Below are 25,286 nucleotides of genomic sequence, written 5' to 3'. Positions count from 1 at the left end.
AGAAATAGAGAATGGGGGAAGAGGAGAGGTTGGTTTGAGTGAAAAGATAAGAAGCTCAGTCTTGGTCATGTTTAGTTTCAGATGGTGGTGAGACATCCAGGCAGCAATGTCAGACAGGCAGGCTGATACTTTGGCCTGGATTCCTGCTGAGATTTCTGGTGTGGAGAGGTAGATCTGGGAGTCGTCAGCGTAAAGATGATACTGAAAACCACGGGATGAGATTAGAGTACCAAGGGAAGAAGTATAGATGGAGAAAAGAAGAGGTCCCAGGACAGATCCCTGAGGTACACTAACTGACAGTGGGATAGAAGTAGAGGAGGATCCACTAGAATATAAACTAAAGGTAAGCTGGGAGAGATAAGAAGAAAACCAGGAAAGAACAGAGCCCTGAAATCCAAGTGAGGACAGCCTATCAAGGAGTAGGTTGTGTTCAACAGTGTCAAATGCAGCAGATAGATCGAGAAGGATGAGGATAGAATAGGGCCCTTTCGATCTGGCCAGGAACAGGTCATTGGAGACTTTAGCAAGCGCTGTTTCAGTTGAATGAAGGAGGCGAAAGCCAGATTATTCTCCCTGCCCCAAAAGATCAAATTAACTGGACCCACCAAATGTTAGAAAATGACTTTATTTTTATTGAGTAAAATACATGTGGCATACTTTAATATGCAAATATATGGGATCTTATGCAAGTCATCCCCTTCCCTTCTAGTTGCCCACTGAAAGTAATTTTTTTTCCACTGCAGCCTGGCATTTTGACATGAGTTTGACACGAGTTTGACACTCAGTTAGGAGAAGTGATCAGGCAGTATGGTGTGTAGTACTATTTCTTTACTACTGATATTCTGCTCAATCCAAGGGCCACAAATCCATGTAGAAGAGTCAGATAACTTAAAAACAATGTTGATGATTGGAGATGGAATTGCTGAAAAGACAAATGAGCAGCAGTGCAATGGTGGAATTACTGTATTGTTTTCTTCTCTAGGTTTGTTTGCGCAACTCTGATCGCCTGCCCAAACTGCCCTGGAAGCTACCTCTGCTCTGCCCATGTTGCCAGCCTTGTGCGCCACCGTAATAATATCCGTATGCTGTGACATTTAACTGAAGGGGCGGGGCCTACCTGTCAGAGATTATGCGCCGTGTAGTCCCTGCCCACCTCCTCTTTGATTGGTGAAAAGACCTATTACCCGCCTCCTGCCGACAAGTCAAGGAGATTGCCCTTCCACCATTGCAGGGAGGTCAGCGTGGATACAGCTGGGTGTGATCCAGATGCTAGAACTGCATGAGAAATTAAAATTGAGTGAAATTGATTTAGTCCTGATTTTAGCCCCATTGTACGCATACATACAAGTACAACGCCACTTTTCTGCAGGAAAATCAAAGCCAAGTCCATACGTGGATTTAAAGAAAATCAAGACTAAATCAGCCTGCGAGTAGACAGTCTCGGTTTAACCAAATAATGCAGGTTTTACCTACGGAATTATCTGCTTAATCCATTAAAATAGGTTACCACCCTTCAACATCTTCTGTCCTTCTGTGACTGTTCTCTTGTGCTTGACTGCTTAAATATTTTAAATTTAAATGCTTTACTTTTTGTCTATTAGATTGTAAGCTCTTTGAGCAGGGACTGTCTTTCTTTTGTGTTTGTACAGCGCTGCGTACACTTTGTAGCGCTCTAGAAATGTTAAATAGTAGTAGTAGTAGTAGTAGTTACCGATTAAACTGTTGAAAGCATTTTTAGCTCTCGAGCATGCTTGGAACCCTGCTCTTTTATTCAACAGTAGTGAAGTGTGTGTACTGTATTATTACTACTTATGCTAATACTAATTGGTGTTGTACTTTTTGGAAATGTTTATTGTTAAACCACATTGAACCCGAAAATAATGCTGAATATAAATAAAACCTCCCATATGTTTAAAGGGAACAACTTTGTCCCCTTCGATTCATTCATCAGCTCTGAAAAGTAGAGGCTTTCCATCCCAATTCCCAAATTCAAGAATCAGCTAGTTGAACTTGAAACGTACACACGGCTTCAGATTCAATAAACTTTATTGCTACGACAATTTGCACGTGGTGCCAAAGTAGAATGAAAGTTCATTAAAAGCCAACAGGGAGAAAAGGGTACAAAATAAGACTAAAACATAGACAATACAATTTCCAGATTCGGGAACCGTCTCATTGTCCCTGGTGGCAAAATATTTTGCTGCTGCTGCAGCAGATGCTATTTTTCAAGTGTCCCTGAAAAGTATAGTTTTTCTGTTCACTGTGTGCTTTGTAATAAATCCTTATTTTTTTTCTCTTAATTTCAGGAAATGCGCACCTCTAATACATGCATTGTTCTGGAACCAAAATGTTAAAATACAGCGCAAGCAGATAACCCTGACAAGAAAATGTGTGCGAAAAACCAGAAAGACTTGACAGCTCCAGACTACATCACTTTCAGTATTGGCTTCTTTCCTGTCCTTCACCCTTTCCTTTCTCCTGACACATTCAATATGGCCACCCAAAGATGACCGCACACGCCCTCTAGCATCTCCTTTTGTCTCTTCGATTGGATGGCCGAGCTACTTGTGGCACAATAACCCCGCCTTTCCAGACCACTGATTGGCTGTGGGGCGGGAACATGGTGAGAGGACGAAGAAGATGGCGGCTTGCGTAGTGCCGGTGTGTGCGCGGTTGGCGCGGCAGCTGTTGCCGTTCCGAGGGCCAGGATGCCGGCGTTTAGTCTCACATCCGTCACCCCCGCCCCAAGAGAAGGGGGCTGTAGGTCTCGCACAGGCCGTGTTGCAGGACACGTTAGGACGGCAACAACAGGACAGTGAGAGCCTGGTAAGAAACCGTACTAGCTTCCCCGCAGGAGCTGCAGTGAAAGCCCTCGTGTAACCAGTTGTAGAAATTGGTTTATGGTTTAATTTGTTTACTTTACTGCTGGGAGAGGATGGGGGGGGGGGGGGGGGTTGGCTGGAGGTGTCCTGGGTTGCCAGGGAGATATTTAACGAGGAGGACTTCCTGACCTGCACTGAGGACAGATAGCAGCAGAATCGGATACAGGGCCAGCATGATCAGAAAAAGTCACCAGACAACAAAGGTAGAAAAGATCATTTTATTTTCATTATAGTGTTTGGAATATGCCCACTTTGAGAATCAGGTGCTCAACATTAAAAGTTTATATTTATTTACTTATTCTGACCATCACCTGATCACCTTCACAATTCATCACCCTACCCCTCAGTCCCGCCCTATATTAACTACTACTACTATTTAGCATTTCTATAGCGCTACAATATTACTACTTCCAGGAATCTCCAGGCTGTCGAACCTCCCACTTTATCCTCTAGTATCTCTGATCTCCTCCCTTCCAACCGCCACCTGAAGCTGAACATGGCCAAGACCGAACTTATTGTCTTCCCACCCAAACCCTCTTCTCTCCCTCTACTCTCTATCTCAGTTGACAACACCCTCATCGTCCCCGTCTCATCTGCCCGCAACCTTGGTGTCATCTTCGACTCCTCCCTCTCCTTCTCTGCGCATATCCAGCAGATAGCCAAGACCTGTTGCTTCTTCCTTTACAACATTAGCAAAATTCGCCCTTTCCTCTCTGAGCACACCACCCGAACTCTCATCCACTCTCTCATTACCTCTCGCCTCAACTACTGCATCCTACTCCTCACTGGCCTCCCACTTTGCCACCTATCCCCCCTTCAGTCCATTCAGAACTCTGCTGCACGTCTTATCTTCCGCCTGGCTCGATATACTCATCTCCCCTCTCCTCAAATCACTTCACTGGCTTCCGATCAGGTACCGCATACAGTTCAAGCTTCTCCTCCTAACCTACAAATGCACTCGATCTGCAGCCCCTCCCTACCCTCATCTCCCCTTACGTTCCTACCTGTAACCTCCGCTCTGAAGGCAAATCCCTCCTTCCTCCACGACCCTCCAGACCGGTCAAGACGCATGGGTTATGTCCTCCTACCAGCAGAGGGAGACTGAGAAACACTGAACTTTTGAATACTGTATATATAACCTGTGCAGTACATTCACTAGCCAGTATTTTCTCAGTCTCAGCAGAGGTAGATGGACAGCCTGTGCAGTCTTTAATAGTCTGGTGAGGTAGTTTGATTTTATAGTTAAGGGGGTTTCTCCTCTTAATTCCTTATTTATTGGTTTGGCATATGCCCTGTACGTGGTAAAAAAAAAAAAAAAAAAAAAAAGTGCTTCGGGGCCCTGGGTCCGGTGGGGCCCAGTTTTTCCCCCTGGGGTGTCACACCTGTTTTCAGGTCCCTCCCCCTGTGCTGCTCTCTTTGGAGACGCTGGCAGCTTGTGCCTCGGCTGCTTTCTCTGATTGTAGCCTTGAGAGCCCCCACTTTACAGCTGCCAAAAGAAATTAGTAATATTTCTTTAAGAGCCGTCTGCAGTTTTGTGGGTAATATCCCTTTAAGAGTCGTCTGCAGTTTTCTTTACATAGGAACGGTCGGCAGGTCCGTTCCTATTGCTGGCGAAGCAGAGAGAGAGCAGAGAGGCTAATTGTTGTGGGGGAAAGCGGTGAAACAGAGTGTTTGCGCCGGTCGGGGCTTTGAAGTTATGGCGGGCAAACTCCTTCGCTGTCGCGCGTGCTCGCGTCGGGGCATAGAGGCGCCGGGAGGTCAGTGCCGGCTGTGCGGCGATCCAAAGCAGGTCGCGCCGGTGGCGGCACCCCCGGTGTTAATAGCGGAGGCCCCAGCTAGTTCGGGGGTGTCAGGAGTAGCAGCAACGTCGGCAGGGCCGTTTTCAACGAATTTAGTTTTGGCGGGAACGGCCGCCATTTTGGATTCCGCGCGTCCCGCGGAATCAGCTGTTTTTGGCCCGGCTGCTCCCGGATCGGCCCCGAAGTTGGCACCGGAGGGTCCAGGAGGCGTTGGCTTTCCTCCGGATTTTGTATGGACCCTGTTTCAAGCCTGGAAGGCGGGACCCCCACCTTTGGGGGAGGGGGCTAGTGCGGCCCCGGTTAAGAGGCCTCGTTTTGAGTGGGACGACGAGGAGGGATTCTCCCCTGTAGGATCTGAAGGGGCCTTGAGTGATAGCGCGGATCCTGAGGGGTTTGAGGGTCCTCAAGAGCCGGAATTGGTGGTCCCTGGGGAGGATCCTTCTGTAGTGAGAATTTTTCACAGGGAAGAGCTTGCAGATCTCATTGAGCAGGTTTCTTCCACCCTTAAGTTCGAACAGCCAGAGGCGGTTTTGGGGGAGGCTAGGCAGGTGGATCCCTTGGTTAAGGGGATCCAGCGGCAGGCTCGGTCTTTTCCCATGAATAAGGATATCCGGGATATGGTAGTTCAAGAGTGGCTTTCGCCGGATTCTCCCTGTAAAGTGTCTAAAGCGATGTCTAGGCTGTACCCGCTCCCACAGGAAGATAGAGATTCCTTTAAGGCTCCCACTGTGGATGCGGTGGTGACAGCAGTCACCAAAGCCACGGCTATACCGGTGGACGGGGGGACTGCTCTCCGGGATCCCCAGGATAGGAGACTTGAGGCTTTCCTCAAGCGGAGTTTTGATTTGTCGGCCCTGGCCCTGCAGGCCTCGATTTGTGGGGGGCTGGTTGCGAGGGCGTGCTTCCGTTGGGCCGAGAAACTCCTTGATGACTCCGTGGAGGTTGGGACCTCCGGGGTACAGGAATTAGCCAAATTGGAAATGGGATCCTCCTTTTTGTCTGATGCGCTTTATGATTTGCTCCGAGCTTCGGCCAAGAATATGGCTATGCTGGTGGGGGCACGTAGGGCGCTGTGGCTGCGAGGTTGGGTCGCAGACGCGGCCTCCAAAGCTAAGCTTTGTTCTCTTCCATTTAAGGGGGCCATGCTCTTTGGTGAGGATTTGGATAAGTTGGTGAAAGGTCTCAGCGATGCCAAGGCCCCTCGTCTTCCGGATTTTCGTCCTAAGGCGGCGTTCAGGGGTACTTCCTCCCGAGGTCGGTTTAAGGAGGCTCGCCGGTATAGGCCCGGGAGGACTAGTGGGGCCTTTAGAGGTCGGTTTTTCCAGCGAACACAGTCCTTTCGGGGGAATCGGCGCGGAGGCCGTGATTTCTCCGCGGGAGGACAGGGAGGACAGGTTTCGGGGCGTAATTCACAATGAAGGTGTGCGGGTCCAGGCCATGGTTCGGGTAGGGGCTCGGCTGAGTCAGTTTTACCAGGACTGGGCCCAAATCACATCGGATCAGTGGGTTCTCGAAGTGGTGCGAGACGGGTACGCTCTGGAGTTCGACGGCCCGCCTCCCGAAAGGTTCCTGGAGTCCCCTTGTCTTTCCAGACTCAAACGGGCGGCGGTGCGAGACACGTTGGCGCGGCTGATCAGTCTGGGGGCGGTGGTACCTGTTCCCGCCACTCAGCGCCGCTTGGGCTGCTATTCAATCTACTTTGTGGTCCCAAAGAAGGAGGATGCCTTTCGACCTATCCTAGATCTGAAGGCAGTGAATGCAGCCCTCAGAGTCCCCACTTTCCGCATGGAGACATTGAGGTCGGTCATTGTCGCGGTGCGGGAAGGGGAGTTTCTCACGTCTTTGGATCTGACGGAGGCTTATCTGCACATCCCCATTCGGGCCGCTCATCAGCGATTTCTGCGGTTTGCGGTTTTGGGGAAGCATTTTCAGTTTTGTGCTCTGCCTTTCGGATTAGCAACGGCTCCGCGAACGTTTTCCAAGATCATGGTGGTAGTGGCGGCGGCCTTGCGGAAGCAGGGGGTTCTGGTGCACCCGTATCTGGACGACTGGTTGATTCGGGCAAAGTCCCAGTCGGAGAGCGAGGAGTCGACTGCTCGAGTGGTGCATTTTCTTCAGTCTCTGGGCTGGGTAGTGAATTTTGGCAAGAGTCACCTGGTGCCGTCGCAGTCGCTGGAGTACCTGGGGGTTCTATTCGATACCAGGAACGGTCGGGTCTTTCTGCCAGGCCCCCGGATTCGCAAGTTGCAGAGTCAGATTCGGCTATTTCTGTCGGAGGCGGCTCCGACGGCCCGGGAGTACCTGCAAGTCCTGGGGTTAATGGCGGCCACCATAGAGGTAGTTCCGTGGGCCCGGGCGCATATGCGGCAGTTGCAGTCAGCTCTTCTCAGTCGGTGGGCGCCTCTGTCGCAAGAGTTGGATGTGCGCCTTCAGCTACCGGTTTCCCCACGCCTCAGTCTCCAGTGGTGGCTAGATCCAGGCAATCTAGAGAAGGGAATGCCGTTGGAGGCTCCGCAGTGGGTGGTTCTCGTCACAGACGCCAGTCTTCAGGGCTGGGGAGCTCATTGCCTCGGTCAGGTAGCTCAAGGACGCTGGTCTCAGGTAGAAGCTCAGTGGTCCATCAATCGGTTGGAAACCCGGGCCATTCGACTAGCGCTTCTGGCGTTTCAGAGTGTGCTGGGGCAGAAAGCAGTCCGGGTGTTTTGCGACAACGCCACCGCCGTGGCTTATGTCAACCGTCAGGGGGGCACAAAGAGTCAGGCGGTCGCGGAGGAGGCGGCGCTGTTGTGTCAATGGGCGGAAGTTCATCTTCTGGCGCTCTCCGCGGCACATGTGGCTGGAGTAGACAACGTGGAGGCAGATTACCTGAGCAGGCATGCTCTAGACCCAGGAGAGTGGTCGCTTCATCGGTCAGTGTTCAATCGCATTGTGTCGGTCTGGGGACTTCCCGTGATGGATCTCATGGCAACGGCCCGCAATACTCAGGTTCAGAGGTTTTTCAGTCGCCGGAGAGATCCTCGAGCGGAAGGCATAGATGCGCTTCTAATGCCGTGGCCGCAGGAGTTGCTGTATGTGTTTCCCCCATGGCCGTTGGTCGGTCGGGTGATTCAGCGCATTGCTCGACACCCCGGACAAGTGATTCTGTTAGCCCCGAATTGGCCGCGTCGGCCGTGGTACGGAGATCTGGTGCGGTTGGCGATAGCGGATCCTCTGCCGTTGTCAGATTCAGGGGTGTTGTGTCAGGGACCGATAGTTATGCCGGATCCGGATCGGTTCTCGCTTACGGCCTGGCTCTTGAGAGGCACAGGTTAAGGAAGAAGTTTTTCGGCCAGAGTTATCGATACGATGTTGAGTTCGCGTAAGCGGTCCACATCGTTGGCGTATGTCCGGGTCTGGCGAGTTTTTGAGCATTGGTGTGCAGGTAGGCAGGTTCTGCCCTTTCGGGCGTCGGTGACAGATGTCTTGGAGTTTTTACAGGATGGTATGGACAGGGGGTTGGCCTTGTCTTCCTTGAAGGTACAGGTAGCTGCTTTGTCGTGTTTCCGTGGGAAGATCCATGGAAAGTCGTTAGCTTCTAGTCCTGATGTGGTTCGATTTTTGAAGGGGGTTAAGTTACTGCGCCCGCCGCGGCGGCGGATGGTGCCTTCGTGGGATTTGAATCTCGTTTTGGATACTTTGGTGAGGCCGCCGTTTGAGCCTTTGGTTTCTGTTTCAGATAAGGATCTGTCCCTAAAGACGGTGTTCTTGGTGGCTATTACTTCAGCTCGGCGGGTGTCAGAACTGCAGGCTTTGTCTTGTAGAGAGCCCTTTTTGTCCTTTTCCAAGGAGAAGGTTTCGTTGCGCCCGGTGCCGTCCTTTGTGCCCAAGGTGGTCTCAGAGTTTCATGTGAATCAAGTGATTTCCTTGCCAGTTTTGGGTGACTTGGCCGGGGATGCAGAGCAGCGTCGACGGGCTAAGTTAGATGTGCGCAGAGTCTTGCGCTGTTACATTTCCAGAATTCGTCACTATAGGCTTTCTGATCGTTTGTTCATTCTCCATGGTGGTGCAAGGAAGGGCGCGGCAGCTTCCAAAGCTACGATAGCTAGATGGTTGAAGGAATCAATTGCGTCGGTGTATTTGCTGAAGGGCCGCGTGGTCCCTAAGGAATTTTCGGCTCATTCTACCAGGAGTATGGCGGCCTCCTGGGCGGAGAGTAGTTTGATTCCTCCGTTAGATATTTGTCGAGCGGCGGTTTGGTCGTCATTGCATTCCTTTGTTAAACATTACAGGATTGATGTGCATGCCAAGGAAGAGGCAGGCTTTGGGGCTGCGGTGTTGACCTCGGGCCTACGGGGTTCCCGCCCTTAAGATATTACTGCTTGGGTACGTCCCATGCGTCTTGACCGGTCTGGAGGGTCGTGGAGGAAGGTGAAATTAGATCTTACCTGCTAATTTTCTTTCCTCTAGACCCTCCAGACCGGTCAAGGCCCGCCCTGTCTGTACTGTAGGCCAAGAGGTCTGTAGTCTGTTGTTCTATCTTGGCAGCTGTTGAGTGTGAATTCTATGGTTTCAGACTTGGTTTGGATAAGTCTGGTCAGGTGTGACCGTGTTTGTTAGTCCACCTGTGGAAGCACACACTATCTGAGGACACAATGAAGGATATGAGGAAAGTGTCCAATTGACAATTACCACGTACGGGGTTATTAGTTCCAGTTGGTGTTTTTGTTTTCTCTGCTTTGTCAGGGTTATACTGGCTAGTGAATGTACTGCACAGGTTATATATACAGTATTCAAAAGTTCAGTGTTTCTCAGTCTCCCTCTGCTGGTAGGAGGACATAACCCATGCGTCTTGACCGGTCTGGAGGGTCTAGAGGAAAGAAAATTAGCAGGTAAGATCTAATTTCACCTTTCAGTACCCTTCTCCACCACCGCCAACTCCAGGCTCCGCGCTTTCTGCCTCGCCTCACCCCATGCTTGGAATAATCTTCCTGAGCCCATACACCAGGCCCCTTCCCTGCCCATCTTCAAATCCCTGCTAAAAGCCCATCTCTTCAATGTCGCCTTCGGCACCTAACCACTATTCAAGAAATCCAGGCTACCCCAACTTGTCATTTTGTCCTTTAGATTGTAAGCTCCTTTGAGCAGGGACTGCCCCCCCTTTTTTTGTTAAATTGTACAGCGCTGCGTAACCCTAGTAGCGCTATAGAAATGTCAAGTAGTAGTAGTACATGAATTAGGGTGTTTGTGGCTCTACATGAGAATTGTAATGATATGATCCCTTGTTTCATATTGTTGACAGTCTGCATTTTCCGTATGGGTGGTATATTGGTGTATTAGGTTCTGCCCAGTGTACTATTTATGGTACAGTAAGGTTCTGAGTGTGTTTTTGCACAAAGTTGTGCATAGTGTTTTGCAGTTGAGCAATTGTGCTTAGAATATGCTTTGAGCAACCACTTTATTCTTTGACATATGATGCATATCTAAATTTAATAAAAGGTATTAATTGTGACTTTTATTTTTATTTTTTTCTGTGTTATCAGACAATTATGGATTTAAAGTCCATCCCTGGCCCCACCCCTAACCATGCCCCTTTAGCCTCCCCAAACAGTTGGGCCACTGACCGCCTATGCCCACGACCTTCTTCTCCCCATCCTATCACCTGAATTCAGCTTCGAAAGTGTCTGCTACTGACAGGCCCATGTCACTGTTGTGACACGTAAAAGCAACTACAGCTCCCAGCGTGCTTTGTGCTGAGGTTACTGATAAGCCTGTGATGGACCACTGCTTACAACTCCCAGCATGCTCTGTGGTAACAGGCCCGTGTTGGGACCACTGACTACAGTTCGCAGCTTGCTGTTTGTTGAGGTTACTGATAGGCCCATGCTAGACTGCTGCCTATAGCTCCCAGTGTGCTCTGCATTGAGGTTACTGATAGGCATGTTGGACCGCTGACTTCAGCGCTCAACGTGCTCTGCAGTAACTGCTAGGCTCGTGCTGGACTGCTGACTACAGCTCCCAGTATGCTTTGTGTTGAGGTAACTGATGGGTCCATGTTGGACCGCAGACAACTCTGTGTACTCTGTGGTAACTCGTAGGCCTGTGTAGGACCGCTGACTACAGTGCCCAGCCTGCTCTGTGGTAACTCATTGACTTGTGCTGTACTGCTGACTTCAGCACCCAGTGTGCTGTGCATTGGGGTTACTGGTAAACCTATGTTTGGACAGCTGACTACAATTCCCAGCATGCCCTGCAAAGTCCTGTGTTGCGACCGGTGACTCTACAACTTCCAGTATGCTCTGTAGGTTGGCTGCTGACAAGCCTGTACTGCTGTGTGCTGGAACCTGTGACCGGTGACTGTACAGCTCCCAGCTTATTCTAGGTAGAGATGCTTCCAGCCCAGAATGATCCTATATTTTGCACACCCAGTGCTTCCATTATCATCATCATTATTATTGTTTAGTGCACTTGATATACTGCTAAGACTGAGTGAGTTGTCCAGGATCAAATGGAGCTGCAGAGGGAATTGAACCTGGTTTTCTAGGATCTTAACCAGTGGTGTGCTGGAGCCGGCTCGCAAGAGCCGGTTGTTAAAATTTCTACCGACTTGCGAGCTGGTTGTTAAAAATCGCGAGCCGGCTCTGGCTCTCCTCCCTCCCTCCGGATCTGGTCCCTCACAAACTCCTGGCTTGTCCTTTTAATTCTTCGGGGCAGGCAGTCTTGCCTGCCCGCTGACTCTCCCCCGCTGCTGATTCGCACTTTAAAAATGGCCACCGAGACTTCCAGAGGCGGCCTCGCAAGACTTCTGATGAAGTCTCGGCGGCCATTTTGAAGCGTGAACCGGCAGTGGGGGAGAGTCCGCTGGCAGTGGGCACGCAAGACTGCCTGCCTCGAAGAATTAAAAGGACAAGCCTGGAGTCGGTGAGGGACCGGATCCGGAGGGAGGGAGGAGAATTCGCTGAACTCGGGAGGGAGGTGGCACTGTGTGGAGCATTCATAGCGTCTAGATTGCATTTATTCTCAGGTGGAAGACAGGCATCAGGGCACTCCCATGAGTCTACTTGGTGCATCTCTTAAGCTTCCTGTGCTGGTAGTATCTTAAAACAGAAGATGCAAGGATGAACACATTTAACATCTTTTACAGCATTCCAAAAATCAAAACCGCTAAAGGGGCCAGTGCAGTGTCACACACTAACAGTCAAAATGGTATATAGGGACAAATAATAAAAGCTGCCGATAGTAATTATGTACAGTTAATTTGGTGGTAGCCAGAAGCATTTTCTCCTGCTTCCAGATTCATGGGAAATAAATGCCTGTAGGTATTCACCTCCCTCATGCATTTAACTTATTCCTATACCTTCCATGCAGCCCAGAAATGACCATTCATAAACAATAGCCGCTTGCATAACCAGTCAGGCAGCTTTGTACACAATAGTTGCTCTCTTGATTGGCTGTTGCTTTTGGGCACTGAACAACTGCATGCAAGCAACATTGCATAAAATGTGCTTTCCTTTTCTTTGTTTCCTGTTAATTCTCCCTCCCCTTTCCTTCAGTTAATTTCTCTGGACAGTAGTTTGGGCTTTCTGACCATCTCCACTGAATTAAGGAGACAATGTTGATGATGTCATCTTAGCTCTGCACTCCTTTTCTTCTCCTGTCTCAGATCATAGTCTTCAGTTTAGGCATTTCCTTGCTCCCTGGCCTTTTTCTTTTCCCGGGTCTGTCACCTACCTACCGGTCAAACCAATGCTTGGGAAAATTCTTCAACTTCTCCCATTCTGCTTTACCCTCCTGTCTCTAGAAAGAGTTGTCACTTGGGATTACCATATATTGTCCTCCATGTAACACTTTGTGCCCCTGGTGTCTGTGATAGTCCTTCTTGTCTAGGAATGCATATTTAGAGGGCTTGATAAATTCTGGGCGCTAGGTCATCATGACACCTAGAAATTGGACCCTGCAACCTAGGATTTCATGTCTCTAGGCCTGGCTGTCTCCCTTGCAAAACAGGCTTTCCTACCATCTGCATCACACCACTGAGCTCTCAATGAATTCAAGAGGCACTTTCTGCACCACAAATACACTGAAAGCTCAGCAGAGGCACAGTGCAGATGCAAAGGACATCCATATGAAGGATGCAGAAGCAGCTTAGCCATACTGAAGAAAGTAAGGCATTGGGGGTACCTATAGTGTAGCAGGTCCATCAGCTGACTGGAGTGAATGATGGGGTTGAGACTGCTGGGGAGAGGGAGGCTAAGTGAGAGAGAAACAAGCTGGGTAAGGGAGGGTGATGAGTGAAAAATAGACCTACTGGTTTAGCCTACAGTGATAGATCAAGTCAAGGAGATGATTGTAGACAGACAGCATGCTTTTTTGGGGTGGGGGAAGGGGTCAAGCTGTTGCTTGGGAAAATCTGGTCACAGGGCCAACGAGAGGGGGGGACAGGGGAGACAAAAGTCCCCGGGCCTGGGCCTCTGGAGGGGGCCCGGCGCCACCGCAGTCAGGCCCGCCCGCCTGCCGTCGCTCCCGAACTAACTAACTAACCGTAAACGCCTCCTTCCTTTCCTTTCACCACCTTCGCGGCAAGCAGCAGCAGGGCAGGCCACTCCTTCCGTGTCCTGCCCTCACCTGACGTAACGTCCGCGAGGGCGGAGCATGGAAGGAAGGAGCGGTCTGCCTTGCTGCTGCTTGCCGTGAAGGTTGTGAAAGGAAAGGAAGGAGGCGTTTAAGGTTAGTTCAGGGCCCGGTAGTGGGTGGAGGGGGGGGGCCCCGGCGGCGACGATGACCTCGGGTGGGTGGGGGGCGGCCTTGTCCTGGGCCCGGCTCTGGCTCTCGGCGGCCCTGTCTGGTCTTAATGAGTTGTGGCAGACCTTAAGAGGGGATTCTCCTACTCCTCTATGCCTAAAATCTTTTATGGAAACAATAGTGGAGAAGAGGGAGCGTCAAGAGAGGTTTCACCTGCTGGCTCCTAACGTCAAATAAAATTTATTAAGCCCTGCAGGTTTAATTCCTTAATTCTCATTTCATAGGGATTTTGCAGTAGACCCTGCACTGTTCTCATAGCCTTCCTCTACAATCTTTTGGAAAGATTTAGAAGTGGCCAAGGACTTAGTAACTAAGATTCAGTGGAAACTGTAGAGCATGTGGGTTGCAGAAATTCAATAGAAAGATTGAGGTGAGATACTGATAAGCACCAAACTAAAAATAGATTAATACTGGAATGATTATATCTGATGAAGTAGAGGTTCTATTAGCAGAAAAATGAGAGTGATAATGCCTCTGTACAACTCTTAGGTGAATTCTCATCTACAGTATTTTGTCCATTTCTGGAGGCTGTATCTTCAAGTGGATATAGACAAAATTGAAGCAATCAAGAAAGGGTTAATAAAATGGCATGGAGTCTGTACCAAAGCCCTATGAGATGACAATTGAGAACATAGATATATATACCCAGGAGGAAAGGACAGGCAGGGTGGATGGGGGAAGAGGGGGAAATTTTATAGTCAATTTCAAATACAACAAAGGTAAAAATAAAGCACAAGAAGCAAACATGCTTTTGTGTGGAAAGGGAGTTAAAGAACAAAGGATCATAAAGTGATGCTCAAAGCAGGTAGAGTTGGAAATTCTATTTGAAAATATGTGTTCACAGGAAAGGTGGTGGATGTATGGAATGGCCTCCCAGTGAAAGTGGTAGAGGTAAAAGCTGTAACAATTCAAGAAAACATATGATAAGCACGCGTGGCAGGGGAGAGAAGGGAGTCGCTGGGCATGGTTGGATGGAGCCTCCAGGGGAGAGAACTAAGGGTCGTGCTGGGTATGGGTGCATGCAGGGGAGAGGAGAGGAGGGTCACTGCTGGACATGGGTGGATAGAGGGCAGGGGAGAGGAGGGTCACTGCTGGATATGGGTGAATGGAGGGCAGGGGAGAGGAGGGCCACTGGGTATGGGTGCATACAGGGCAGGGGAGTGGAGAGGAGGGTCACTGCTGGACATGGGTGGTTGGAGGGCAGGGGAGAGGAGGGTCACTGCTGGATATGGGTGGATGGAGGGCAGGGAAAAGGAGGGTCACTGGGTATGGGTGCATGCAGGGCAGGGGAGAGGAGGGTCACTGCTGGACATGGGTGGATGGAGGGCAGGGGGAGAGAAGGGTTGCTGGACATGGGTGGATGGAGGGGAGAGAGAAGAAATGCTGGACATGGATGGAGGGGAGGGAAGAGTGAGGAAGGAGATGAGATGAGGGGAAAGGAAGAGAGGAGAAAAACTGCGCATGGATGAAGAAAATAGGCAGAAGCTGAGGACCAGAAATGAAGAAGAAAGGAGGAAAGGAAAGAAATAAATGGAAAGGAAGCCCTGGAAATGGAGTTAAGAGGACAGATAGCAGCAGAATCAGATACTGGGCCAGCATGATCAGAAAAACAGTCACCAGACAACAAAGGTAGAAAAAAATAATTTTATTTTCATTATAGTGTTTGGAATATGTTCACTTTGAGAATCAGGTGCTCAACATTAAAAGTTTATATTTATTTACTTATGGCATTTTATCGCACATTAAACATGAATTAGATTGGAACCTGGGATCATTTAATTTTTTTTTCCTGGAGGAATGCATTGCCACCCCCCCCCCCCCAGGCTCTCTCCCCGGCTATAGCCAGCTCTGCAATTGAGGGGGGGGGGGCGCAGAGGGGGACCGGGGAGAGAGCCTATTAAACATTTACCAGCACACCACTGATCTTAACCCACTGTCAACCGTTAGGTAGCAGCAGGAGTCGAACGCCGGTCCGCAACCCGCAGCACTAATCATTAGGCCACTCCTTCATTATCTTTATGGTTACAGATTCCATCAGTTTAGGTCAGGGGTTCTCAACCCAGTCCTTGGAACACAGCCAGTCAGGTTTTCCGGATACCCACAAAGAATATGCATGAAGTCGGCAAGCATTACCTTCATTATTTGCAAATCAACTCGTGCATATTCATTGTGAGCATCCAGAAAACTTAACTGACTAGGTGTGTCCTGAGGACTGGGTCGAGACCCCTGCCCCAGGGAGATTAAAATCCAAAGCCTTAGCATGGATGCACCAAGACGACATTTCCGGGGCTTAAAATATGTAGTTGTTACATATTCAGATATAATGTCCTGGGACATGTCTTAAGCTTGGATTTTTTTTTTTTTTGTCAAAACAGGAGGTGAATCACGTAGGCAAACAAGTTAGTTATACTTATAAAATTCCAGTTACTATAACAAGTAAAAACTGAATATGGTGTCATAAAAGGTGAATTTATTGTAGTAAGTGCATCTGAGGTTAGTCCTTATGTGTGTGATTAGTTAGTTCCTTGTTTCATCAAAGGCTTGGGAGAAGAGCTAGGCTTTCACCTGTTCCCTGAAGTACAGCTAGGCTTTGCCTAATTCAAGTCTTTTTTTTTTTTTTTTCAAGTGCATCCATTCCAGAGAAAGCTCATTGGTGGGTGTCATCTCGTGTGATTTTTTTTTTTTTTGCCCCTTTGAAGAGGGTGTAGTTAGGGAAACACCTTCAAAAGACCTTAGCAATCTTGGAAGGGGCCTATAAGAGAGATCCAGTTTTTCATGTACTCTAACCTATTTCCATTATGGACATTAAGATCAGAGAGAGAGAAATGGTGTGGTGTGATGGCATCATTTGCAACCTTCTATCAGTTGGGCTGCAGCATTCTGAATTGGTACTATGCATGCCTTTGTAGTCGGACCAATGTAGAGTGCATTACAGTAAACCAGCCTTGATGTCGTAGTTGAAATATGCGTTTTGCTGGCTGACCAGGATGCAGGCAGAATGATCAGGATTCTCAAAGTAGAGAGAGCTAGTGCTTAAAAAAAACAGGGTGGCATCTCATCTGTAAATGTTTATATACCTCTTACCTGTTGTAAGACCTAAGTGGTTGACAATAAAAATTTACATCATTAAAACCAGAAAATTGAAAAGAACTCCATGAAATCATAGGAACGACCTACAGCATTCACTCCAGAATTGCATAAGTCCCAGACCAAAGGTCCATCAAGCCCAGCTTCCTGTTTCCAACAGTGGCCAATCCAGGTCGCAAATCCCTGGCAAGATCCTAAAAAAGTACATACATACCACAAACAGTTTCCCAAGGATTGTTTTACATCTCCTATCCAGTCGACTGTACCCCAAAAGCTTGTTGGAAAAAAATGTTTTCAGCTGAACCTTGAATTTCTTAGTTTGATTCTGCCCAAGCGTCTTTTGACAGGTCATTCCAGGATAATGATGCCAGCCAGAAAGATGCCCTCTCACGAGTTGTCCCCCGTTGAACTCTAGAAAAGTGTGGCATTACCAATCTATGGTCTTGCAACGTCTAAGGAATCTCGCTGGAGTATAAGGAGTAGTCAAGTAGTTTAAATACAGTGGCTGTTATTCTTGCAGGGATCTGTGTGTTAAACAAAGAATTTAAAATTTTACCCTGTAGCCCACTGGCAACCAATGATATCTAACATATAGTGGAGTAACATGGTCAAATCTCCCAACCTGTCCTAACACTCTGATTGTTGTATTCTCCAGTGTTTGTAGGCACATAAGCACCTACACTGGAAAACCTGCGTAAGAGTGAACAGGTTAATTACAGCATGTCTGGATTTTCAGAAGATATTTGTTGAAGTACCTCATAAAAGCCCCAAGAGGAAACTTTAAAGTCATGGTATAAGAGACAATTGTCCTATTATGGATTGGTAATTGGTTACAAGGTAGGGAATGGAGAGTAGGCCTCCAATGATTAGTTTTGTCAATGGAAAAAAAAGTAAATAGCAGAGTATCTATACTAGGACCCTTGTATATTAGCTTAATGGTCTGGAAAACTAGTGACTGAGGTGGTAAAATTTTAGTTGGCACAAAATTATTCAAGGTAGTTAAAATAAGCAGACTGTAAGGAACTGCAGGAGCACTATGCAGAGTAGGGAATTGGGCATCTGAGGTGCTGTGAGAGGTCTTCCAGAGAGGGAGAGATCTTCATTAGTAAGAATTTGCTGGGAAATTGTTTTTATACTTGGTGAAAGGTGGACTTTAAGTTACTCTGCTCACTTAACAAAGGAGTTTAAGGAATAGTTTTTCTTAGCATATTTTGAGGATCATTTTCAAACCACATAGACCTACAAAGTTGCATAGGTCTATCCAGCTTATTTTCGAAGGAGATCGCCGGCCATCTTCCGACACAAATCGGGAGATGGCTGGCAATCTCCTAAAGCCGGCCAAATCGGTATAATCGAAAGCCGATTTTGGCCGGTGCCAGCTGCTTTCCGTCGCGGAGCCAGCCAAACTTCAAGAGGGCGTTTCGGTAGGGTAGCGAAGGCGGGACGGGGGCGTGCTTTGAGATGGCCGGCTTCGCCCGATAATGGAAAAAGGAAAGCCGGCCTTGACGAGCATTTCGCTGGCTTCAATTGGTCCCTTTTTTTAGGACCAAGCTTCAAAAAGGTGCCCCAACTGACCAAATGACCACCGGAGGGAATCGGGAATGACCTCCCTTTACTCCCCCAGTGGTCACCAACCCCCTCCCACCCAAAAAAAAAATATATTTTTTGCCAGCCTCTATGCCAGTCTGAAATGTCATACCCAGCTCCCTGACATCAGTATGCAGGTCCCTGGAGCAGTATTTAGTGGATGCAGTGCACTTCAGGCAGGTGGACCCAGGCCCATCCCCCCCCCCCCCCCCACACCTGTTACACTTGTGATGTTAAGCCCTCCAAAACCCACTGTACCCACATGTAGGTTGCCCCCCTTCACCCCTAAGGGCTATGGTAATGGTGTACAATTGAGGGGAGTGGGTTTTGGGGGGCTCAACACCCAAGGTAAAGGAGCTATGCACCTGGGAGCTATTTTTGAAGACCACTGCAGTGCCCCCTAGGGTGCCCGGTTGGTGTCCTGGCATGTCAGGGGGACCAGTGCACTACAGATGCTGGCCCCTTCCACGACCAAATGCCTTGGTTTCTACACTAATTTATATTATTATTATAAGTTTAGTACGTTTAGTCATTTCAACAAATCTTATCAATATTAATAAAGCACAGCAATCATTTCCCCCACATATATAACAATGTTAAAACATGTAAAATCAATAGGTGTTTGTCCATGGTGAAAATACTTAGTGAACTGAACCAGTCAGCACACTATAAATGTCCAGATCAATCTTTCAGTCAATTGAAAAGAGCAGTCTTCACACATGGAACTTCTTTCAAAACTCCTCAGTCCATTAAGTTGCCTTAATAATATAAACAATTTGTGGCGTATTCTTGCGTCTCCACTCTTACAGCGATCGTCCATCCCTCGCAAAATTTGTGTTTTACTCCTTGGGCGTCATCAGGAGCTGTCAGCCAAATGTCGAACAATTCACATCTTTAGCGAGACATAGCTGAAAATCCCAGTCAGTCTATTATTCCATTGCTTGAAAGAGCACCCTTACGCATGCGTCTACTTTATTTCTAAAAACTCTATCAGACACACAAGCCAAGGATGTCTCTCATCACTTTCCCTGGACCTTTCCTTGTAAATTCTGTTCATATAAATGAAAGAGTAGGGAGAAAGAAGAGCAATAATGCGCAGCTGGGAGGATGGATGATTCAAACTCGAGGTCCAGAGTATACTTTTGAAGTCATTTCCAACTAGAGTGGGGAAGTGTGGTAGCCGTGTTAGTCCACTCTTAAGGTTATCAATAGAAATCAAACAAAATAAAACATGGAAAAGAAAATAAGATGATACCTTTTTTATTGGACATAACTTAATACATTTCTTGATTTAGCTTTCGAAGGTTGCCCTTCTTCCTCAGATCGGAAATAAGCAAATGTGCTAATCTTCCAATGTGGTATATATCATTCAGTGTAAAAAATGTAACGAAGGATGCTATATTGGAGAAACAGGCCAGATGCTTAAGACAAGATTCAATTTATATAGACATCATGTGAACAATACTGGTGCCAGCAGGGTTCCCACGCCTGTTGGTCAACATTTTACAGGACCAGGACACTGTACCAGTGACTTCACAGTGAGAATCCTGAAAGGTAACTTTAAAACCATACAAGAACGTAAGACCTTTGAAGTCAGAATGATTGAATATTTTAACACCCAACAGAAAGGACTTAACAAGGATCTGGGGTTCCTAGCCCATTATAAACCAAAAAGCTGTATTTCTCTGTTGATCACCCTCCCCTCACCTATCCACACCCATCCTGTTAGAATATCAATGATATGCTTTGATGTCCCCATGCATACTTCCTACCCACCCCCATCCTCCCACCCTGTCAGACTGTCATAGTAATGCTTGAATGTTTTCACTTATATACACTGTCAGCTAGCACATTTGCTTATTTCCGATCTGAGGAAGAAGGGCAACCTTCAAAAGCTAATCAAGAAATGTATTAAGTTATGTCCAATAAAAAAGGTATCTTATTTTCTTTTCCATGTTTTATTTTGTTTGATTTCTATTGATAACAACTAGAGTGGGGAAATGCAAAGGAAAGAAAGCAGTTGAAAGCGCATTTTCTTGTGATTTTTATATGTTGGGAGATAATAAAAGCAAGTGCATTCTATAGGTGACTTACCGGCTGTGTTTAAGTTGACTTGTTGCATTTGGCTGAGCAGTCCTGTGGTGCTGTGTGTAATGTTGAGTACGTTTAAAAAAAAAAACAAAATTGGCTTTGGAAAGGAAAAAAAAGTCTTAAGAATGTGTCTCTTCTCTTTGCCCATGTCCTTTCTGAGGGGGAAGACGGGAAGGAATCGGGATCCGAGGAACAGAAGAAGCAGAAAGAGAACACGGCATATGCAAAGAAGATGGTACTGAGGATAGCAGCCCTGATGGGGGTTGGAGGTGCTGTGGGAGTCGTCTATGTGTTCGGTAAGGCTCTGGGGATGACCGAGGGAAGCCTGAGTTATGGAGACACACTGCCGTTCACTGTGCTCTTTAGAACCAGTGGCGCAAAGGGGGGTGGGGTGGAGTCTTCTGTCTAATGTAGATGAAGGGAACGCTTCACGCCATCTCTGGCCCTATTCAAACCCAGTGTATCTCTATATAATTCCTAAGTTATAAACTTCTATGTGCTGTTATAGGAGGAAAAAGCCTGAACAGTCTCCTGAAAAAATTCAGCTCTATGGCTGTCAATTCTACGGAGTTCTCTCTGTCATCACAGGCTTAAAAAATCCTCCTCATTTATTGTTTACTAGTAAAAATGGCCCGTTTCTGGCGCCGATGAAACGGTTGCTAGCGGGCACGGGACTCCCTTCCCCTCCCCTTCCGGTACCTGTTCCGTCGGCCCAGGAAAGAAAGAGCCCCCTCTTTCCTCCCGTAGCGGTGGCTTCCTTGCTGCATGGTGTGGGAGTCGGGCTCTCGGCGTTTCAAAATGGCCGCCGAGAGTTGAAGTCTCGCGAGACAGCTTGAACTCTCGGCAGCCATTTTGAAACGCCGAGAGCCGGACTCCCACACCATGCAGCAAGGAAGCCACCGCTACGGGAGGAAAGAGGGGGCTCTTTCTTTCCTGGGCCGATGGAACAGGTACCTCTAGACCACCAGGGAGACACGCGTAAGGGGAGGAGAGGTGACAGGAAGGGAGGGAGGTTGGTGAGGTTAAGCGTGTGCAACCGTGGGCGGGGCTATGTGGTGAAAGGGGCGGGGTTGATGTGCACGTCAGCGACGGCTGGGATTTCTTGGAAGGGGAGGAGTACGTGCGTTAATTTGTTTTCGTGTTCCGCCCTCGACGTCATCACGTGTGACGCGAGGGCGGGGCATGAAGATGGTGTGGTGGCTTCACCACCATGAAACCACGAACCGGTGTGTGAGTGACTTCAGTGTCCTCAGAACGTTGAGGCTGCGTTTTATTATAGTAGATATGTTATATAGAGTCCAAACTGCACTTATCTTAGGTTTGACTCATTGTTGCTTTTCCTTAACGTTCACGGCCGACTCTGGTCCCGGTTTCGGTGTCTTTCCACTGCCTGCTTCGGGGTCCGTGAGCCTGGCGTTATACTGCAACTGTTTGTATGCGTTGCAGTTGCAGTATAACGCCAGGCTCACGGACCCCGAAGCAGGCAGTGGAAAGACACCGAAACCTGGACCAGAGTCGGCCGTGACAAGGAAAGACTGAATGTTAAGGAAAAGCAACAATGAGTCAAACCTAAGATAAGTGCAGTTTGGACTCTATATAACATATAAACAATAAATGAGGAGGTTTTTTAACCTGTGATGACAGAGAGAACTCCGTAGAACTGACAGCCATAGAGCTGAGTTTCAGGAGACTGTTGAGGCTTTTTCCTCCTATAACAGCACACAGAAGTTTATAACATAGGAATTATATAGAGATACACTAAGTAACTGATCCTATGTTACGCTATATCTAAGTGAGTAGGTGTTCCTATTCAAACCCAGCCTAAATGCCCAGCTTTTAAATCTTAACCCTTTATTTACTAGTTTAATACCCATGTTTTAGTCATTTCCATAATGAATGAAACTCTATACAGTATCTTGTTTGTCTTGTTTATCTGTCTTGAATAGATTAGAAGGTCTCTTATGCATTTGTGCACAGTTCTGTGCACATCTAGTAGTACTACTGATTGTTTTATAATTAAAGCTATAAACATAAAAAAAGCACTAGTGGGCTTTTACAGAGTGTCTATTATATATTCCTTGGCAGGCGTGTTATGGTAACTCTCAGCCTTTCTGCAGGCTAAGCATGAGGCGCTCTTACCGTGTTTATTTTATTTATTTTTATTTTTGTTACATTTGTACCCCGCGCTTTCCCACTCACGGCAGGCTCAATGCTTCTTACATGGGGCAATGGAGGGTTAAGTGACTTGCCCAGAGTCACAAGGAGCTGCCTGTGCCTGAAGTGGGAATTGAACTCAGTTCTTCAGGACCAAAGTCCACCACCCTAACCACTAGGCCACTCCTCCACTGTTGTTACTATTTGAGATTCTACATGGAATGTTGCTATTCCACTAGCAACATTCCATGTAGAAGTCGGCCCTTGCAGATCACCAATGTGGCCGCGCAGGCTTCTGCTTCTGTGAGTCTGACGTCCTAGGACTGCAGGACATCAGACTCACAGAAACAGAAGCCTGTGCAGCCTTCTATATGGAATGTTGCTAGTGGAATAGCAACATTCCATGTAGAATCTCCAATAGTAGCAACATTCCATGTAGAATCTCCAATAGTATCTATTTTATTTTTGTTACATTTGTACCCCGCGCTTTCCCACTCATGGCAGGCTCAATGCGGTTTACATGGGGCAATGGAGGGTTAAGTGACTTGCCCAGAGTCCCACTAGAAACATTCCATGTAGAAGTCAGCCCTTGCAGATCACCAATGTGGCCGCGCAGGCTTCTGCTTCTGTGAGTCTGACGTCCTGCACATACGTGCAGGACGTCAGACTCACAGAAACAGAAGCCTGCGCAGCCTTCTACATGGAATGTTGCTAGTGGAATAGCAACATTCCATGTAGAATCTCCAATAGTAGCAACATTCCATGTAGAATCTCCAATAGTATCTATTTTATTTTTGTTACAGTTGTACCCTGCGCTTTCCCACTCATGGCAGGCTCAATGCGGCTTACATGGGGCAATGGAGGGTTAAGTGACTTGCCCAGAGTCACAAGGAGCTGCCTGTGCCTGAAGTGGGAATTGAACTCAGTTCTTCAGGACCAAAGTCCACCACCCTAACCACTAGGCCACACCTCCACTGTTGCTACTGTTTGAGATTCTACATGGAATATTGCTATTCCACTAGCAACATTCCATGTAGAAGTCGGCCCTTGCAGATCACCAATGTGGCCGCGCAGGCTTCTACTTCTGTGAGTCTGACGTCCTGTAGTAGCAACATTCCATGTAGAATCTCCAATAGTATCTATTTTATTTTTGTTACATTTGTACCCTGCGCTTTCCCACTCATGGCAGGCTCAATGCGGCTTACACGGGGCAATGGAGGGTTAAGTGACTTGCCCAGAGTCACAAGGAGCTGCCTGTGCCTGAAGTGGGAATCGAACTCAGTTCCTCAGTTCCCCAGGACCAAAGTCCACCACCCTAACCACTAGGCCACATGTTGTGAAAGTTACAGTATTTATTCACGTGCAGGGTCACAGGACACTGCGCTGATGCTCATGTGACCATTGGTGCTGACGTAGTCCTCTCTCCTGTTTGCTTTCCTAGGTAGTAATTCTGTTGATGAACAAGGGAATAAGGTAAGTACTGTTTCATTAAATCTGGGAGGTAATTTAGAAAGGTTTTTAAGCTGTACCTTTGCTTCTAGCTTTGGTCGCTGAGGAGAAAGCATAGGCTTGGAATCTGAAATTTTAAGATGTAAAGGTCATTGGGCCCCCTTGTGGCAGAATAAGGCAGTTCATAAGCCCAAGGGTAGAATAGAATAAAATTCTCTGCAGGGTCACCTTTTGCTGGGATGGAGGAGAAACTCAGACATTTTAGAGTGTAGTGTTAGAGGTTACTGGCACAGACTGTAGCTGAATTGGGGTATGGCATGAGTAAATTTATTTTTTATTTAGATTTTGCTCACACCTTTTTCAGTTGTAGCTGAGTTACATTCAGGTACACTGGATATTTCTCTGTCCTAGGAGGGCTCACAATCTAAGTTTGTACCTGAGGCAATGGAGGGTTAAGTGACTTGCCCAAGATCACAAGGAGCAGCAGTGGGATTTGAACCGGCCACCTCTTGATTGCAAGACCGGTGCTCTAACCACTAGGCCACTCCTCCACTAGCAACATTCTGTGTAGAATCTCAGGTAGTAGCAACATTCCATGTTCCACTGCACTAACCACTAGGCTACTCCTCTACTAGTAACATTCCATATAGAAGCCTGCCCTTGCAGATCAGCAATGCGGCCGCGCAGGCTTCTGTTTCTGTGAGTCTGACGTCCTGCACGTACGTGCAGGACGTCAGACTCACAGAAACAGAAGCCTGCGCGGCCGCATTGCTGATCTGCAAGGGCAGGCTTCTATATGGAATGTTGCTAGTGGAATAGCAACATTAACATTCCATGTAGAATCTCCTATAGTAGCAACATTCCATGTAGAATCTCAAGGTGAGTTACATGCAGGTACTCTGGATATTTCTCTGTCCCAGGAGGGCTGACAATCTTAAGTTTGTACCTGAGGCAATGGAGGGTTAAGTGACTTGCCCAAGATCACAAGGAGCAGCAGCGGGATTTGAACCGGCCACCTCTGGATTGCAAGACCGGTGCTCTAACCACTAGGCCACTAAAGAATGGGGAATATGTGGTATGAGGGTAGGCTGCAGGGTTGCCAGGTAGAAATTTTTTTTCCAGCCCAATCCAGGCCAGAAACCAGCCCAAAACCCGCCCAAACACAAACCCCGCCCCTGACACCCCCACCCCCGCGTCACCGGCCCCGCCCCCGCCGTCACCGGTCCCGCCCCCGCCGTCACCGGGCCCGCCTCCCACGTCATCGGCCCCGCCTCCCACGTCATCGGCCCCGCCCAAAACGTCACTAACCCCGCCCAAAAACGTCACTAACCCCGCCCCCCGCGGCCGAAAAAAATCAAAAAGCCGCCCAAAAAGCCGCCCGGAAGCCCAAAAAACCGCAACCCGCCGCGGGCAAAAATTTCCCGCGGCGGGTCGCGGAAAACCGCCCAATTGGGCGGTA

The 25,286-nt window shown here is 48.0% G+C and overlaps 1 protein-coding gene across 2 annotated transcripts in view; it reads left to right on the top strand.

The window, feature by feature from the left end:
* The first annotated feature begins 2,292 nt into the window (after positions 1 to 2,292).
* The window catches only part of TIMM50 (translocase of inner mitochondrial membrane 50), a 58,316-nt gene continuing 35,322 nt past the window's right edge, over positions 2,293 to 25,286 (top strand). For both annotated transcript variants that reach the window (XM_030217670.1, XM_030217668.1), the window contains exons 1-3: positions 2,293 to 2,826; positions 20,385 to 20,520; positions 23,820 to 23,851. In XM_030217670.1, coding sequence (XP_030073530.1) covers positions 2,641 to 2,826; positions 20,385 to 20,520; positions 23,820 to 23,851 — 354 coding nt within the window. In that variant the 5' untranslated portion in view covers positions 2,293 to 2,640. The remainder of the gene's footprint in view (positions 2,827 to 20,384; positions 20,521 to 23,819; positions 23,852 to 25,286) is intronic.

Source organism: Microcaecilia unicolor, chromosome 11, assembly GCF_901765095.1.
Source record: "Microcaecilia unicolor chromosome 11, aMicUni1.1, whole genome shotgun sequence".
Taxonomy (NCBI): Eukaryota; Metazoa; Chordata; class Amphibia; order Gymnophiona; family Siphonopidae; genus Microcaecilia; species Microcaecilia unicolor.
This window is presented reverse-complemented; position numbering and strand designations above follow the sequence as displayed.